The sequence below is a fragment of the Nicotiana attenuata genome, chromosome 7 (genome assembly GCF_001879085.1).
Source record: "Nicotiana attenuata strain UT chromosome 7, NIATTr2, whole genome shotgun sequence".
Taxonomy (NCBI): domain Eukaryota; kingdom Viridiplantae; phylum Streptophyta; class Magnoliopsida; order Solanales; family Solanaceae; genus Nicotiana; species Nicotiana attenuata.
This window is the reverse complement of record NC_031995.1, coordinates 98,457,505-98,477,323: the sequence shown is the minus strand read 5'-3', so window position 1 is coordinate 98,477,323 and position 19,819 is coordinate 98,457,505. Positions and strand designations below refer to the sequence as shown.

Below are 19,819 nucleotides of genomic sequence, written 5' to 3'. Positions count from 1 at the left end.
CAACCAGTTGGGGCAGTTCTACGGGGTGTTGTAGTACAGACCGGTGACGGATCAACTACGTCTTCTGAGTCTTTGTTGAGATAGGACAAGTTCACCAAACTCTTTCCAGTTCATTACAGTGGGGAAGCCTCTCAGGACCCACAGGATTATCTTGACCGCTGCCATGAGCTGTTGCGGAACATGGGGATAGTGGAGACCAATAGGGTTGATTTTGCTGCGTTCCAGATGGTAGGGTCTGCCGAGAGATGGTGGAACGACTTTGTGTTGACTAGACCAGCTTGGTCGCCTACTTTTACTTGGGACCAGTTCTCTCAGATATTTCTTGAGAAGTTCCTTCCCGTTACACTGAGAGAGGACTATCGCAGGCAGTTCGAGCATCTCCGGCATGGCAGTATATTCGTCACTCAACACGAGACCCTCTTTATTGATTTGGCCTCGCATGCTCTTCTTATACTTCCTACTGAGAGAGAGAGAGAGAGAGGGTGAGGAGGTTTATTTAGGGACTTGCTCAGCCTATCAGATTTCATATGGCTAAGGAGGCTGGGAGTGAGATTTCTTTCCAGGATGCAGCCAATGTTGCCAGACAAGTTGAGATGATTCTAGCTCAGGGGAGTGGTCAGGAGTCCGATAAGAGGTCGCGTCACTCCGATGGATTCAGTGGGGTCTCATCTGGAGGTCGAGGTACTTTTGGTATGGGCCATCCTCCCAAGCCATTTCATTCAACACTTTAGACATCCCATGGAGCTTCAGGGAGTCGTGGTCCTTATGTACCTTCTTCAGGGCAGCCATCTTATAGTGCACCACCAGATCCTATCAGAACACTTCCTCTTCAAATATTATCGCGGTCAATCTGCTTGTCCGGGTCAGTCTCAGTTTCCACAGCCACAGTATCAAGATGGATGTTTCAAGTGTGGTGATTATGGGCATATCCGGAGGACCTGTCCCAGATTAGTGGTCGTTCCACCATAGCAGTAGTGTTCTCATGCCATGATTCCTGCACCGGGCGTGCCACCACCCGCTCAGCAAGCTAGAGATAGGGGTCAGGGAGCCAGAGGTAGAGGCCATGCCGCTAAAGGTGGAGGTTGGGCCGTTGGAGGTGGAGGCAAGGCCGCTAGAGGTGGAGGCCGGCCAGCAGGAGGCCATCCCAGAGATATGGTTCAGAGTGGTGGGGCCTAGCCCCGATGTTATGCTTTCCCAGCCAGGCCTGAGGCTGAGTCATCCGATGCTGTTATCACAGGTACCATTTCAGTTTGCAGCAGAGATGCTTCAGTTCTATTTGATCCAGGGTCTATATACTCCTATGTGTCGTCTTACTTTGCTTCATATTTGGTTGTGCCTCATGATTCTTTGAGTTCTCCCGTGTATGTGTCCATACCGATGGGGGATTCTATTATTGTAGATCGTATCTATCGCTCGTGTGTGGTTATTATTGGGGGTCCTGAGACTAGCGTAGATCTCCTACTTCTCGATATGGTCAATTATGATGTTATTTTGGGGATGGATTAGCTGTCACCTTAGCATGCTATATTGGACTGTCACGCCAAGACCGTGACCTTAGCCTTGGCGGGGTTGCCTCAATTAGAGTGGAGAGGGACTCCTGGTCTTTCTACCAGCACGATTTTCTCTTATATGAAGGCGCGACGTATGGTCGAGAAAGGGTGTTTGTCTTATTTGGCTTATGTTTGTGATTCTAGCGCGGAGGTTCCTTCCATGGATTCTGTACTAGTTGTTAGGAGTTTCTAGAGGTATTTCTTGCAGACCTACCGAGGATGCCACCCGACAGGAATATTGACTTTTGTATTGATTTGGTTCCTAGCACTCAGCCCATTTCTATTTCGCCATACCGCATGGCCCCACCAGATTGTAAAGAGTTGAAGGAGAAGTTGCAAGATTTGCTTGATAAGGGCTTTATTAGACCCAATGTCTCGCTTTGGGGTGCGCCCATGTCTTTTGTAAAGAAGAAGGATGGAACGATGAGGATGTGCAGATTATCGGTAGTTAAACAAAGTCACCTTCAAGAACAAGTACCCGTTGCCGAGGATTGATGACTTATTTGATCAACTTCAGGGTGCCAAGGTATTTTCAAAGATCGATTTGAGGTCTGGCTACCATTAGTTGAGGATTAGGGCATTCGATATCCCTAAGATAGCTTTTCGGACTCGATATGGGTATTATGAGTTCCTAGTGATGTCATTTTACTTGACAAATGCCCCAACAACATTTATAGATTTGATGAACCGGGTGTTCAAACCCTATCTGGATTCCTTTATGATTGTTTTTATTGATGATATCTTGATCTACTCCTGCAGTCGAGAGGAGCATGAGCAGCATCTTTGGACCGTTTTTCATACTCTGAGAGACAACCAGTTATATGCTAAGTTTTCAAAATACGAGTTTTGGTTGAGTTCAGTTGCTTTCTTGGTCATGTTGTATCAGCAGAGGGTATTCAGGTGGGTCCTAAGAAGATTGAGGTCGTTCAGAATTGGCATAAACCTACTCCAGCCACGGAGATCTGTAGTTCTTGGGCTTGGTGGGTTATTACCGTTGGTTTGTGGCGGGGTTTTCATCTATAGAAGCCCCGTTGACCAGGTTGACTCAGAAGGGTGCCCCGTTCAAATGGTCAGACGAGTGTGAAGTGAGCTGACAGCTTTAACTACGGCTCCGGTGTTGGTGTTGCCCATAGGTTCAGGGCCCTATACAGTATATTGTGACGTATCTCATATTGGACTTGGTGCGGTACTGATGCACGGTGGCAAGGTTATTGCATACGCTTCACGGCAGCTAAAGGTTCACGAGAAGAATTATCCTATTCAGGATTTGGAGCTGGCAGCCATTGCTCACACACTGATAATTTGGAGGCACTATCTATATGGCGTGTCGTGTGAGGTGTCCATGGATCATAAGAGTTTGTAGTATTTGTTCAAGTAGAAGGAGCTCAATTTGAGGCAAAGGAGGTAGTTGGAGATATTGAAAGACTATGATATCACCATCTTGTATCATCCCGGGAAGGCCAATGTGGTGGCCGATGCTTTGAGTAAGAAGTCAGCTAGTATGGGCAGCCTTGCGTACATTCCAATCGGTGAGAGACGACTTGCATTAGATGTTCAGGCCTTAGCCAATCTGTTCGTGAGGTTGGATGTTTCTGAGCTCAGTCGTGTTTTAGCTTGCACAGTCGCTCGGTCTTTTTTGTTTGAGCGGATCGGGGAGCGACAGTGTTATGACTCTCATTTGCTTGTCCTTAGGGACACAGTGCAGCACGGTGATTCCAAGCAGGTTACGGTTGGAGGTGATGTATTTTTAAGGATGCAGGGTCATGTTTGTGTGCCTAATATGGAGGGACTTCGTGAGTTGATTCTGGAGGAGGCTCACAGTTCCTGGTATTCTATTCATCCGGGCGCAGCCAAGATGTATCAGGACTTGCGACAACATTATTGGTGGAGGAGGATGAATAAGGATATTATTGCATATGTAGCTCGATGTCTAAATTGTCAGCTTGTAAAATACGAGCATCAGAGACCTGGTGGTTTGCTTCAGAAGATAGAGATTCGTGAGTGGAAGTGGGAGCGTATCACTATGGATTTCGTTGTTGGACTCCCACAGTCTCAGAGGAAGTTCGATGCAGTTTAGGTTATTGTGGATAGACTGACCAAGTCAGCGCATTTCATTCCTGTGGCAGTATCCTATTCTTCGGAGCGGTTGGCAGAGATTTATATCCGTGAGATCGTTCGTCTTCACGGTGTGCCCGTGTCTATCATTTTTTATGCGCGCTTCTGAAGGGTATTACAACGCGAGTTGGGTACGCGGGTCGAGTTGAGCACAACATTTCATCCTCAGATGGACAGACAATCCGAGCGTACTATTCATATCTTGGAAAATATGCTTCGCGCATGTGTTATTGACTTTGGAGGTTCTTGGGATCAATTTTTTGCCGTTAGCGGAGTTTGCCTACAACAACAACTATCAGTCGAGCATCCAGATGGCTCCCTATGAGGAATTATATGGTAGACGGCGTCGATCGCCGGCTGGATGGTTTGAGCTGAGGGAGGCTCTGTTATTGGGTACATATTTGGTACATGAAGCCTTGGATAAGGTTAAGATCATTCAGGATAGACTTCGTACGGTTCAGTCCAAGCAGAACTGTTAATGCTGACCGTAAGGTTCGTGATATGGCATTCATGGTCGGAGAGAGAGTGTTTCTTCGGGTATCGCCCATGAAGGGTGTAATGAGGTTTAGAAAGAAGGGAAAGTTAATCCCTAGGTATATCAGGCCTTTTGAGATCCTTGAGCGAGTAGGAGAGGTGGCCTACAGACTTGCGTTGCCACCAGGCTTATCAGCGGTACATCCAATATTCCATGTATCCATGCTTCAGAAGTATCACGGTGATCCATCCCACGTGTTAGATTTCAACACTATCCAGTTGGACAAGGATTTGACCTACGAGGAGGAGCCGGTAGCTATTCTAGACCGGCAGGTTCGTCAGTTGAGATCGAAGAGTTATCCTTCGATTCGAGTGCAGTGGAGAGGTCAGCATGTTGAGGCAACTAACTGGTAGTCCATATGCGGAGCAGATATCCCCACATTTTCACCAGCTCAGGTACTTTTCTATGTCCGTTCGAGGACGAATGGTTGTTTTAGAGGTGGAGAATGTGATGACCCAAAAGGCATCCTATGTTTTATAACTTAATTTCGTGTTCCGAGGCCTTCAAAACCTCATTTTGTTCCTCCTCGATTTGCATGCGCAGTCCGGGCGTGTTTCCGAAAAACTTTTATGTTGAAAGTTGATAATAATAATAATTTTTTTAAAATTTTGATTTAGCTGACTTCGGTCAACGTTGTGAGTAAACGGACCTGGACTCGTATTTTGACAGTCTCGATGGGTCTTTATCGAAATATGGGACATGGGCGTATGCCCGGAATCAAATTCTGAGGTCCTTAGCTCAAGATATGAATTTTTATTGAAAATTAAAAGACTGAAAATCTAATAGTTTTAAGAATTTGGTTAATATTTGATATTATTGGTATCGGGCCTGTATTTTGGTTCTGGAGCCTGGTACAGGTCAAATAATATTTACACCTTATCTGTGAAATTTGGTGAGAAACGCAACTGATTCGACGTGATTTGGACGTCCGGTTGTGAAAATAGGAATTTTAAAGTGTTCTTAAGGATTTCATGTGATTGGTGCTAAATTTGTAGTTCTAGGTGTTATTTTGGCAATTTGATCGCACGAGCAAATCCCAATGTTGTTTTTATCCTTGTGGGTATGTTTGGTTTGGAGCCCAGAGGGCTTGGGTGAGTTTTGGATAGGCTACGGGATGTTTTAGACTTAGGAATGTAACGACCCGGCTGGTCGTTTCATGAGTTACCGCTCCGTTTCCCCATTTTTGCTTCTTATTGTATTGTTTAGCTGTATTATGTGTTATCGAGTTGGTTGGCTCGGGTTCGGAGAGGTTTTGGTAAGGTTTGAGACACTTAGTCTCTTTTGAGAAAACTTAAGTTGGAAAGTTAACCGGATGTTGACTTATGTGAAATAGGGCTCGGATGTGAATTTCGATGATTCGGATAGCTTCGGGAGGTGATTTGGGACTTAGGTGTTTGATCGGAATGTGTTTTGGAGGTCCGGAGTAGCTTTAGGCTTGAATTGGCGAAATTGGAATTTTGGCATTTTCTGGTTGATTGGTAAGATTTTGATATAGGGGTCGGAATGGAATTCCTGGAGTTGCAGTAGGTCCGTTGTGTCATTTGGGATGTGTGTGCAAAGTTTCAGGTCATTCGGACGAGATTTGATAGACTTTTTGATCTATAGTGAAATTTGGAAGATTTTGGAATTCTTAGGCTTGAATCTTATGCAAATTTGGTGTTTTGATGTTGTTTTGAGCGTTCCGAAGGTTGGAACAAGTTTGAATGATGTTATTGGATATGTTGGCATATTTGGTTGAGGTCCCGAGGGCTTCGGGTGAGTTTCGGGTGGTTGAACGGACCAATTCAAGTTGGAAAAGATTGCAGAAAATCTGCTGTGAGTGTTGCAGACTTTTGGCCTTCGTGTTCGCGAGTGGGCCCTCGCGTTCGCGAAGGGAAGGGTTAGGATGAGAGGTAGGAGGTTTTTCCTTCGCGTTCGCGATTGGAGTCCCGCGTTCGCGAACGGTTGGGGTCAGTGAGCTTCGCGTTCGCGAGAGGGCAGCCGCGTTCGCGGTGGTTTGTGAGGCTAGGTCTTCGCGTTTGCGTACAGGGCGTCGCGTTCGCGTAGAAGGAAAAATGGTCAACTCATATTTTTGCTTCGCAAACACGAGGTGTTGACCGCGTTCGCGATGAGGGATTTTAATAGCTGGGCAGAATGTTTAAAAGACCCATTCTGCGACTTTTAGCCTAAGTTTCACCATTTTTGGGTGATTTTAGAGCTTTTTCGAAGAGGATTGAAGAGGGAATCAAGGAGGAACACTTGGAGGTAAGATTTATGGACTTAATACTCAATCCTAATGTGATTTCTACCTAATTAATCATGGAAATTGTGGAAAATAAGCCTGAAAATTAGAAGTTAGGGCTTGGGAATTGGAGACCTAAATCTAGGGATTTGAGGGGTCATTTGTGGTCGGATTTTGAAGTATTTGATATGCATAAACTCGTGGGAAGATAAGGGTTCCATTGATATTAATTTTGTCGGATTTCGAGACGTGGGCTCGGGGGTCGGATTTGGTTAATTTCGAGATTTGTGTCGTAATTTGACTATTTTCGCATGGGCTTCGTTCCCTTAGCATATTTTAACGTCATGATTCTGATTTTGGTTAGATTCGATGCGAGTTGAGGTCGAGACGAGAGGCAAAGGCATCACGGGCTAGAATTTGGACCGGTTAGAGGTAAGTAATAATTGTATATGTTGTCCTGAGGGTATGAAACCCTGGAATTCACATCGTTGTGCTATTTTGAGGTGATACACACGCTGGATGACGAGCGTGGGGTCGTGCACCATTGGGGATTGTAACTTAGTCCGTCCCGTGGGACTGTTTAATTGCGTATTGGATTGAAAACTGTTTTCTATCATCATGTTTTGGGCTGAATGCCATATTTGGGCCTCGTGCCAGGATTTTTCTGCTATTCCTCACTATTTTGACTTAGTATTTGTATTCAGTCATGCTATATTCTACTGTTTTCACAACTCAACCATCTTTACTCGTTTTTTTTATATTTTAAATGATATTTTTGGGCTGAGCATCATGTTTTACTATTGCCCGTGTGGCTTGTGAGATTCTGACTGATTAAGGCCGAGGGCCTGTGTTGTGAGGATACTATAGGGTCGGGCTGCACGCCGCAGCATGTGGTACTGATTGTGATATATGAGAGGCCGAGAGCCAGATTTATTATGCCACGAGGTGGCTTGTGATTGATATGAGGCCGAGAGCCTGTTGATTATTCCACGAGATGGCTTATTATTGTGCTTGGGCTATAAGGGGCCCCTCCCGGAGACTGTACACCCCCAGTGAGCGCGGGTACCCAGTTTGTGATGTGATATAGCCTGAGGGGCTGATGTTGTTCCATGTTGTTGCCCGAGGTGTTGATATGAGTGATTGTGAGATAGCCCGAGGGGCTGGTTCTATTGGTATTCTGCCCGAGGGGCTGTTTTGTGTTTCTATCTTTTATACTTGTTTTCATTCACTCATTTGAACTGCTGAAAGATGTTTTAAGGAGGTTTTACTGAACTAAGAAGTTTTTATGAGTTCTTACTGTTTACTGTATTGTGCTGGTTTTACACTGCCTCGTTGTAGCATTTTACTGTGTATTTACGTGTTTTCTTACCGCTCAGCTACCTTTACTTTTATTACTTACTGAGTTGGCGTACTCACATTACTCCCTGCACGTCTGTGTGCAGATTCAGGAGTCTCAGGTCACGCTAGCGAGGGTTGATTTGCTTCCAGCAGGCTGTTTGGAGTTGACTAGGTAGCTGCTTGGCGTTTGTAGCCCAGTGCTTCTCCTTCCTACTCTTATTTTGTTTGTTCTATCTTCGTAGTAGACTATGTTGTCTTTTCATACTCTTAAACGGATTTTAGATGCTCATGACTGGTGACACCCCGATGTCAGGCTGTATTTTGTTTCCGCATTTTCTTTTAGTTCGTTCTGTTTTGATATTTATCACTTATTAATGGCTTGATTATGAATTATTGTAACTGTTAATCTGTTTTGGGGGTTTGTGTCGGCTGGCCTTGTTTCACGAGAGGCGCCATCACGACCGGTTCCGGTTTGAGGTCGTGACAAGGAAAAATCTAATTTTCTGCAGCTTCAGCACTTTTTGGTTTCCTTCTTCGCGTTCGCGAAGCATCTCATGCGAACACGAAGAGTAAAATGGGCTGGGGTAGTTTTTTTTTTTCTATGTGAACGCGAGGCCACGGTCGCGAACGCGGAGCACTGGGGGGGGGGGGTCTGCTCTTTGCAAATGCAACCGGATCATGCGAACGCATAGAGTAAATGGAGGTGGGCTGGGATTTTCAAGTTATTCTACGCGAACACGAGCCTTGGCTCGGGAACGCGATGGTCAGGTGGGAAAAACCATCGCGAAACGTGGACAGCTTTTTGCGATCACGTAAGCCATCGAGGCTGGCTCTTCGCAAACGCGGCAGGCCCTTCGCGAATGCCAAGAAGGCCTGCCCAGTGTTTTAAAATAGAATTCAATACGGGATTTCTTCAAAATTTCATATCTCTTTCATTGGAACTCAACCTAGGGCGATTTTTGAAGGGGGGAATTCAACACCAAGTCTTAGGTTTGTACTCTTTAACTCATTTTCTTCAATTTCTATCATCACCCATTAGATTCCTAGTCCTAAACCTTGTTCTTTCATGGTAGAATTAGGATGTTTTGGAAGAATTGGGGGGGGGGGGTTTGCAAATTGGGGATTTAGACCTCGATTTGAGGTCGGATTCCGGAACTAATTACGTATTTGGGCCCGGGACTGAATGGGGGAATGAGATTTGATCCGAGTTTTGACCAAGCGGGTCCGGGGTCGATTTTAATGTTGGGAAACCTAAACTTATGTATTGAAATTGATTCCTTTAGCAACATTTGATGTTATTTAGTTAATTATGGCTAGATACGAGTGCTTTGGAGGTGGAATCTAGAGGAAAAATGATAATTGAGCAGTGAGTGGCCCGCGGATCGAGATAAGTGTTGTGTCTAACTTTGAATCGAGAGATTAGGGATCCTTGACTTAATTGTTATGTGAAAATCCATGTGAGTGGCGTATAGGTGACGTGACGAGTACCTATGCACCGCTAATTTATATGTTTTGCCTGTTTTCTTCCCGTTCTTATTGTATTGTCTTCTTTGCTTTATTGCTACATGCTTTACTGGTATTTCCATGCTTAATTGCTACTTGTCCGACATTGTTTTCCATTATTGAAGGTATTAGCTACCCCGTAATTTCATTATCTCATATTATTGGCTTAAGCTAGTTTATCGTTGTTTTATGGTATATTTTGGATTGGTTTCGCTGAATAGTGTTATTTGTGTGAACTTTCATAATTTACAAGCTTTCCTTTTTCTTTGGTTTGAGGTTTAAATATTGTGAAGAGTTTTGAGTTAAATTGTGAAATTTTTGTACTTGTTGAGTAATTGATGCTGATATGGTGTGAACAGATTATGCCCCTGCAACAAGAGGAATAAGGGTGATATATTGAGGAGGAATAAGGACGAAATGCTATTATATGGTGGGATCGGGTTGCGCACCGCAACAGGAGGAATAATGGTGATATATTGAGGAGGAATAAGAGTGAATTACTGTTATACGGTGGGATCGGGTTGCACGCCGCAACAGGAGGAATAAGAGTGGATTAATATGGAGTAACAAGGGTGACTATTCATATTGATGTTGATATATGGTGGGATCGGGATGCGCGCCACATCGATTTATGTGTTTATGTACCTTTCTTTTACTGTGCTTTTATTCTGTAGTTTTGTATTTCACTTAAGGAATTGGTTATTTCTGGATACTGATAAGACACTTGAGTTCTGTGTTCGTTTGTTGCAAGTTATTGCTTTGTTTTGTCCTGTCTTTCTTTCTGCTTTATTATACACTATATGCAGGTTATATTGTAATTGCCCCGCTATAGCCTCGTCACTACTTCGTCGAGGTTAGGAACTTACCAGTACATGTGGTCGGTTGTATTGATACTGCACTCTGCACTTTCTGTGCAGATTTTGGAGCAGGTAGTGGCTGATCGAGAGGTCAGTTGCAGATATATTCAACTTGGAGACCCAAGGGAGTCCTGCCGGCGTCCGCAGGCCATGGCGTCCCCTTCTACATCTCTATATTACTGTTTTCTTTATTTCCAAAACAATTGTAATTTCTTTCAGACTGATGTCTGTAAAAAATCATAGTGTGTTCGTGAATTGTGTCACCGAATTTCTGGGTAGAAGTATTATGTAAACGAAACTGATAGCTATACATCTTGCATTTATATCACTTCATTTTGCCTATTTACTGATGACTACTAAAAATGGAAAGAGAATGCAAAATAAAATCTAACGTTGGCTTGCCTGGCAAGTGTGATGTTAGGCGTCATCACGGTTCCGACGATGAGAAATTCGGGTCATGACATTAATATTACACGAAAAATTGATAAGAAAAAATATTATTTGAGTAGGAAAACAGTTGAAATATAATATAAAAATATATTGTGGGAATAATTTTTTTTTTCAATTTCAACGTTTTATGCAGTCAATTTAACATTACTTTTATCTTTTCTTGGAATTGGACATTATGGAGTGGGAATGTAATGCTAATACGGAGTATTCTTATGAAATTAATTTTATTGAACCTTCCTTGATATTTTTAATAAGAATATAATAGACGCAATTTTTCTAATTTTAAAATCTTAAATATTAAAAAAATTAACATAGAAGGTATTGTAGTCCAAAAAATAGGTTATTACAGTTATATCCTTTCCCTATGAGTTCTTCTATTTAATATTTTATGACTATTTTGGTCTATCAATATTATATTCGTACTTTTATATAATATAGAAGATATGGATAGATATAGACTTTTTTAATTTTAAAAAAATGGATTTGAATAATATAATACATTATCGAATTATATTAGTAATATGATATTATAATACGTTTTTAAATTAAATTAGTAATAGAAATTTTTAAGAAATATATCTAAGAAATAGGATAACATGACTAAAAATATGCTTTTATCCCGAAAGTAATTATACTAATTGGAAACCTAATGTGTTCCTAAAGGACTTAGATTTACATGCTAACTTGTAGTATTATATGTCTATGCCCGAAAGTAATTATGCTAATAGGATTCCTAAAGGAATCATGAAGGATTCTTAACGTTTAGTATTATGTCCTAAAACTAATAGGATTACAAGACTAATGTCTAGAATTCCGCTTTTTATCCTTTTACTATATGTTATTATGCTTAATATATTAAGGTTATTTTTGTAAACCGACATTATACATATATATATATATATATATATATATATATATATATATATATATATATATATATATATATATATATATATATGTGTGTGTGTGTGTGTGTATTAACTTATTTTTTATTTTCACTTGTAACTTTGGTATGGTAATGACATTGAGCTTAAAGAAAGATATGAGCATTCATATAGTCAATTCTAACTTGTTTGGTGTGGCTTAGTTATTATTATACACATTCTGTGCTTTGAAGGATCTCATACATAAAGATATTGGGAAATGTTTTATTTTTTTTTTTTTATAATTTGAACACTATTTATATAGATAATATTTCTCTTGCACGAGAGTTTGTTATAAACTAGTTGCACAGAGGTCTTTTTTTAACTTGATTTCATATGTTAGAATTAAGTCTTTTACATTAGTTATATTACTGATCAGTTATTAAATATGGATGGTAGTCATAAAAAAGGTCCCTCCAAGAGAATCATATGTAGACATCGCAAAAACTAAGGCTCAAATTAAAAATTATAGAGGTGGAGGTAGTGAACTACTTATTTTTATTATAATTGAGGATTTATTTCCAGTGACACATTTGTTGTAATGAGCTATAATGAAAAAATAAGTAGAAAAACCAATTTCAACAGATATATGTTTCACATAATGTCCAGATCTTATATCCACGGGATACATTAAGATTGCCAAAATTTCACGGTATAGCCAGTTTTCGGATTGGTCAATCAAAAATAGTCAGCGTTTACCAAGTCAATGAAAAATAGGCACCGTTTTGCTGCAATAAAGACCGGTCCAGCATAATATACTGGAGTTCGGTGCACTTGTGTATGAACTCCAGCATATTATGCTGGACCGGTATACTTTGCTGCTCCAGTGTAATATACAGGAGACTGGAGCACTGGTGCTCCAAACTCCAGTATATTATACTGGACCATTATACTTGCTGGAACTCCAGTATATTATGCTAGAGTTCTAGTGTATTTATGCTGGAACTCCATCATATTATGCTGGAGTTCCAGCATATTATCCTGGAACTCCAGTATAATATGCTGGAGTTCAAGTATACTTATGCTGGAACTCCAGCATAATATACTGGAGTATTTTCCGGGTTTTGAACAGTGTTTTCGCTCAGATTTATCTTTACATAAAAAGTGGCTAAATTTCGATTACTTTTGAAATTGAGCTATTTTTGAACGACCAGTTGTAAATCTGGCTATTTTTAAAAATCACCCTATATCCACGGGATACATTAAGATCATTGCTGTATATCGCTTTATTGGGCCATGGCCACAAAGGCCTTGGGATAATGTCTGTGTTGGCCATTTATGAAAGAAAGCCCATTTCTAATTTGGTTAACCCAAGTGCATAAATAGTCATTCTCAGGGATGCTATTTAGAGATTGGTCAGTATTTATTTTGTCCTGAAATTTTAAATTAAAAATCTTACTCCAGGACAATATAGGACATTTTTGTCCTAAAAAAATTAAACTGAAAAACTGAAATTTAGGACGCACTGGTTAATTCCTAAATAGTAACCTTTTAGAATGGTTACCTGGTGTCATTTCCACGCTATAGCCTATACGAGTCCGATTTCCGTGAAACATGGGAGAAATTCAAAAATAGCCAGATTTACAAGTGGTCGTTCAAAAATAGTCCAGTTTCAAAAGTAATCGAAATTTAGCCACTTTTCATGTAAAGATAAATTTGAGCGAAAACAGTGTTCAAAACCCGGAAAATAGGCGAGTATATTATGTTGGAGATCCAACATATTATACTGGAGTTCCAGGATAGGTATGCTGGAACTCCAGCATAATATGATGGAGTTCCAGCATAAGTACACTAGAACTCTAGCATAATATACTGGAGTTCCAGCAAGTATGCCGGTCCAGTATAATATGCTGGAAGTTCATACACAAGTGCTCGAATCTCCAGTATATTAGGTTGGAACTTTCCGTGTGTTGGAGTTCCAGCATAATATGCTGAAAGTTCATGCATAGGTGCACCGAACTCCAGTATATTATGCTGGACCGGTCTCTGTTGCAGCAAAATAGTGGCTATTTTTCGTTGACTTGATAAATGATGGCTATTTTTGAATGACCAGTCCGAAAACTGGCTAGACCGTGCTATTTTTACGCTAGTATTTGATGGTTCACAAAAAACAATTCATATATTTGGGAAATCAATCTCAATTACGAAAAACTGAGGACTGTTCACCTAATGTCTATATCAGTAAACTGTTTACTGATTCCAAAAACACAGGCCTAAGTGAATCCTTTTAGGGGATTTTATTTTTTATTTTTTTGAAAATCCTTTTAGTACTATCTGTTCAAGAATTTCTACATCAAAGCTGCCGCAATGAGTAAAAGCAGTCGAGAACCACTCAGAATTTAATAGTTAATCACCAAAACACAAGCTAGTTTCATCAAAGCATTACTCATTTCACTCCAGGACTTCCATAAATTCACCAAAACATACACGTGCGCGCGCGCACACAAAAGGAATATCCAATTAATATGCAAGTATGACTCTGCTATTCTATGAACAAGGAATAGAAAAAAATAACTCAAGCATAATTTGTTCCAGCTAGAGTAAAGATGGCCATATTGATGTAATGCTAGCATTTGTTTTGTAGTTTCTCTTTCTTGAGAGCCATGAACTTAACCGCTATTTCGTCGTAGTCTGGTAGCTTCGGATGGACATGGCTATTTTCAGATAATCCATTTCCAGGCTCCTGAACTGGGAAGGAGTTTGACCGTATAAAGTTATCTATGATACTATCTTTAGGCCTTTCAGGAGGCATAGTCGTTGCCCTCAAATAAGGATTCTGATTTTCTTTTCTTGCACATTGATCTGCCATTCTTGAAGTTGAGGACATAATTGAAGAACAAGTTTCTCGGCTTTCCCATACTTCCTCAGTATCAGGTTTTACAAACTCATCCCTCATTAGTCCAACATCTTGACTTGTTTTTGCTATCTGTGGTGGAAGTGCTAATCCATCGCCAACGATATGTTGATCCTGGCTGCAGGAACATTGGCATTGATAAAATCCTTGTTTTCTTTCCTTGAGACTATGTTTACTAAAATTCTTTGCAGCTTCGACTCTTCTCCTTGGAACGCGAAAAGGAGATCCCCCGCTATCTTTTACATTAGTAATCCAGTAATAAGATGGATGTTCCAAACTGCAGCGATTTTCCATTGGCCCATTGCACCTCAAATTGCAGGTTGATCTCGAATGATCATCACTGCGCTTGACAAAAGTCAATAAGCTTCTGAATTTCACATAGCAAGGTTGATCTTGGTTGTCATGTGCGAATGTATAATTGGACTTCTGACTTTCCTCAACAGAACTCTTCCTCGAATTTCTTCGCCTGTTTTGGCGTTTTGGTGTGCTATCTCGAGAACTCTCACTTAAGTCACCGTAGTATATTGTGCTATCAGTGTCTGAGACAAAGCTCTTCTCAATGGATAGTGATCTCCTTCTTATTCTTTTTCCAGATATCTTGTTATTCTTCCTCGAGCTTCTTGGTCGTTCTTTTGCAATCTGCGCCTCAAAATTGCTTCCAGTATCTATCTTTAGACTCAAGGGAGCAATAGGGGCTTTGAACATGAATAGCCTCTGATCCTGGAATCTCACATCTTTGCTCACAACAGACTCAAACTCTTGAATGTCATCTAGGTATATCATCTGCTGCGATTCAGCTGAATCTCTTCTCTCAATGTTTTTATTTAAAGTAAAGCCACTAATTTTCCCGATATCCCTTCTTGTTACACGTTCAGGACTTGAAATTGTGGATTGGGATAAATAGCCTGGCTGAGCAGAATCTTGAACTCTTTCGTTACCATTGTTTTTCAAGTAGTGCACTGAATCTTTGTTAGTTGTTGAAAGGCATGTTGAAGTTGCAGTAGGAATCCGTTCTTGGCGAGAAATGGAAGGATCTTCGATAACATTGTTGCTCTTAGATGAATAATCAGCATTTACTATATATGCTTCTGTCTTTGTAATGTTGTCGTTGTAATCAGCTGCTGCATTACTTGTTTCATTTACCTGCAATTTCTTGGCATAAGGAATTCTGTGGTGCCAACAAGAATAAAGCAGGGAAAACATGCTTTACCTTTTTCTTTTGCTTAGGCTATTCTATGAAGCATATTTTGATGGATTGATAGACAATTACCAGCTCATCGTGTCTGTATTCAAGAAGTAAAGGTCCTTGCTGAAAACAAATCCTTGCAATTTCATCCACCAATCTATATTTCTCTTCATCTGATACACAGTTTGTGCATAAATTGTCCTTTACCTGTATTCAAAGAAGGATCTGATCAGTTAGAAAGATATAATACTCAAAGACTAAAGGGCAGCCCAGTGCATTAATTAAGCTCCTGCTATCCGCAGAAAGACCGGACCACAAGGGTCTATTGTACCCAGCCTTACCTTGCATTTCTGCAAGAGGCTGTAACCTGATCACATGGCAGCAACTTTACCAGTTACGCCAAGGCTCCCTTTCATAATACTCAAAGACTAAGTTTCGAAAAGGCTTTCGTGTAAGATTTGGATAACCTGAAGGCTGACAAGATTTCCAGGGAGTAATTGAAGGGCACATGTTTCAAAATTCTGGCCATAACGTTCGCGAAAGAGCTTCCGAATCATCACAAGCTCGGGCAATTCACCAAGTCTTGCTGATGCAAATATGAGACTCGACACTGCTTCATTGATGTCATTGGGACAGTCCCTGAAAGAAAAACAAATATGAACACTAGTCATTGCAATAGAACATTGAGGTATATTAAAATGCTATTGCTTCTTACTTGTGTCTGCGAATATACGGAAGGTTATGGATTATAAATTCACAGTAATTCTCCAATAAGTCATACACTGCCACCATTTTTTCATCCATAAATAGCTGTTCAACCTGAAAATTGTAGGAAAATGAAGAGAACAATCATACTAATAAGTAATTCTCGTATATATTACGTACTCTCTCAGTAACAATTTGGTAATGCCCATTTCTAAGTAGGTCAGATAAATCATCCCTCAGCTGCCTGATAATGCAACTTCTCTTGTTCTTCAGCAGCTTAAGCCGACACTGAACTCTTTTAATCAAATTCTTACTGCCACAGAAAATTAAATAAAACCAATAATTAAGCTGTTTCACCTTCTTTAACAAGGAAAAAAAGAAGATAACTATTTACCATTTAGAAGCTTTTCTCCAGCCAAAGAATATATCAAACATTTCCTCCAAACAGACAAGTGAAGTAAAAATGAATTTGAAGGGCTGCCCGTATAACAAAAAGAACCATCAATGGACAAGTTATTTTAGAAGAAGGGGTTTATAGTTGAACAAGAATAAGGAGAGATGAGAAGCTTCGAATTATAGTATTTCGACTTCTTTCACTTTGGGATCACTTAATCTTTTTACTTTTAGGTCGTCGTTTTCCATTCTAGCTACTTCTTGTAATTTAACTCCGGCTATGTAACAAAGCATAATTACAATATATAAATCAACTACCAACTAAATATGTATATAATTCATTGATCTTAGAATAATAGTTTCCAACCAAGAATAAAAAGATAAGTTTACCTTTTTCTTGTACTACAGTATAATTCAATTTGTAATGTTTAATGCGCAAATATATTTATCATTTTTTCTTGAATCTTTTATGTTTTGGTCTCAAACACAGGAATAGAGAGAATTAATGGAGTAGTTACTTCAAAAGCACGCACTGATTCTTTGTCGGCGAGTTACATCTGTGTGTGTATATGGTATTGTTTAGAGTCAAACGAACAGTTCACCAAATTCAATAAAGGCAAAAATATATTATGGTCAATTTGTTACGAACAAGGCAACGAGTTGGTAACCAACTGATAAATAACTGAAACAATAGAATACTACAAGTGTTGGAAAAGTGACATGGAAAAGTGGGGTCGTTTGGCTACTTATTTTGAACCAAAATGAAAAAGTAAATAGGACACTTATGAACCGGAGGGAGTAATAGTTGACCAAGGTTTGACGATGATCTCGGATAGATATTTTGATGGTTTCAATAGGTTCTTACGGCGATTTTGGACTTAGGAATAAGTTTAGTTCGGCATCATACTTGGTAGTAAATTCTTTCTTTTGCAGAAAACGAGAATTGTAACCCATGATTATTTCCTGGACTTTAATTGATTGGGAGTAAACATTTACAAGGGTACCTAGGAGCTCTGCAGTTTGCTTGATGTTTTGCTTAAGCAATTTAAAGTTGCATAGTTTGAAAATTAGGTAGTAGGTGAGCTAAATTTGTATCAAGTTGTACTTAACAGCAATATTTAATGATGTGAGCTAAAGACTGTGACAACTGTTTAGTAAATTCTAGTACAAGTTTTTTCTCTCTCTGTTGGTCAAAGAATATAGAGCCTAGATTACTTGCAAAAGTCATGCGTTCTCTATCAGCTCACTCTTGAGTACATAGACAAACAAAGATTAGGCTGGAAGGAATTAAAACAGAGAGGATAAGATCTCTCCCAGTCACCCTTGTTAGGACAAAAAAAAAACAAGTGACATGCAAAAACTAGTAAAGCAAATATTGAACAAAGATAAAATTGTTATGGATTTTAGAAAAATATGCAAGCAGCAAGAAGATTGAAAATAGGATTGAAAAACTGTCTTTAAAATTTTATTAATCATAAGGCTTTAAATAGCCAAATAAATAAAGTAGTAGACTCCTCCTACAATTAAATTATTAAACTCTTACTATAATTAAAATTCTGAATCTTCTAGCAGACTCCTCCTAAAACTAAACAACCAATTATTCTAGAAAACAGTAGCAGTAATAGATGCAAAATCCAACACTCCTCCTTGCTTGTGTTGCTGCAGTCTAAAGAAGGTCATCCTCAATTCGTTCTTCTGCTATTAGTGCTTGTGCATGAGCATCTTTGAACTTGCACACTTTTGTAACATGACCTTTTTGTTTGCAATTTTCACATAATGCATCAGGTCTTCACCAACAAAATTTTACTAAGTGTGTTTTCTTTTTGCAATATTTGCAATAAGGATAATCGACTTTTTCTTTTTGGTGTTTCGCATAAAAAAATACCCTCAGTAACTTTGTCTTGTCTGAAGGCCCTTCTTTGCTCTTGTGCTTGAAGAGCACTTATTAATTCTGCAACAGAGATGGTAGAGAGATCTTTAGACTCTTCCAGAGAGGAAATTTTGGATTCAAATCTCTTGGGAGTTGTCATAAGAATTTTTTTCGACTATCCTGTCATCTTTGAAATCATCGCCAAGCAACCTGATTTTATTGACAATTAAAGAAATTTGGTCAGAATACTTAGCGATGGTCTCATCATCTTGCATTCTAGGAGATTCAAAATCTCTTTCCAAATTTAAAATCTGATTTTGTCTGCCTCGTTCACTTCCTTGATACTCCTGTTTGAGTGTTTCCCAAGCTTCTTTTGTTGTCTCACATGCAATGATTTTAGAGAAAATTGAATCTGCAACTGAATTTTGAATTAAATTTTTGGCTTTGTATTTTTTTGGTTTTCTCATCTGAATGAGCTTTGATTTGGACAAGGGTAGGATCTGCAGGAAGTGGTTGTATAAGTTTGTCTTCCATTACAACTTCCCATAGATCATAAGCTTCAAGATAAGATTTCATCTTCACTGACCAAATCTGATAGTTTTCACGAGTAAAAGTTTGTGGGGTATTCAAAGAGAGACCGCTGCTTGCCATTGTTAAAAATTTGGTTAAAAATTGGTATGGTTTAAAAGTGGTTGAAATTGGTTATTTTTCAGCGAATTCAGATATCCGTCAAGATCAATGGAGGCTCTGATACCACTGTTATGGATTTTAGAAAAATATGCAAGCAGCAAGAAGATTGAAAATAGGATTGAAAAACTGTCTCTAAAATTTTATTAATCATAGGGCTTTAAATAGCCAAATAAATAAAGTAGTAGTCTCCTCCTACAACTAAATTACTAAACTCTTACTATAATTAAAATTCTGAATCTTCTAGAAGACTCCTCCTAAAACTAAACAACTAATTATTCTAGAAAACAGTAACAGTAACAGATGCAAAACCAATAAAATCATCCAACAAAAGAGAAATCTACCAAAAGAGACTCAAACATTTAACGTGATAAGCCAATTTCCAACACCCCCTATTCTGTCAAACAAAGTATAAAGAACACACACAACTCCCAACAGTCAGTCATATTTCTCTTTACCCATTTTTTTTCTTTTTTAATTCCCTATTGAAAATCCTTAGCTTTGCCTACTCACCTAATCTACTATAATATTATTAACTGCCTACAAATAAGGGGAAAACAAAGAGAGTGGGACATTAAAAAACAGTAGCAGAAAAAATAGAGGGCTAGAAATTAGGATTTGAGAGTAGAGGC

The 19,819-nt window shown here is 39.5% G+C and overlaps 1 protein-coding gene across 2 annotated transcripts; it reads right to left on the bottom strand.

The window, feature by feature from the left end:
- Positions 13,862-16,915, bottom strand: LOC109229556. Of its 2 annotated transcripts, none has more exons than XM_019395035.1 (6): positions 16,632-16,915; positions 16,418-16,550; positions 16,248-16,351; positions 16,000-16,171; positions 15,617-15,739; positions 13,862-15,489 (listed from the first exon to the last, which is right to left on the bottom strand). In XM_019395035.1, exons 1-6 carry the CDS (start codon positions 16,670-16,672, stop codon positions 14,059-14,061), a joined length of 2,004 nt encoding a protein of 667 aa, XP_019250580.1. In that variant the 5' UTR covers positions 16,673-16,915; the 3' UTR covers positions 13,862-14,058. The 2 variants fall into 2 exon arrangements, with proteins under 2 accessions (XP_019250580.1, XP_019250581.1); XM_019395036.1 differs by having other exon boundaries at positions 16,248-16,342.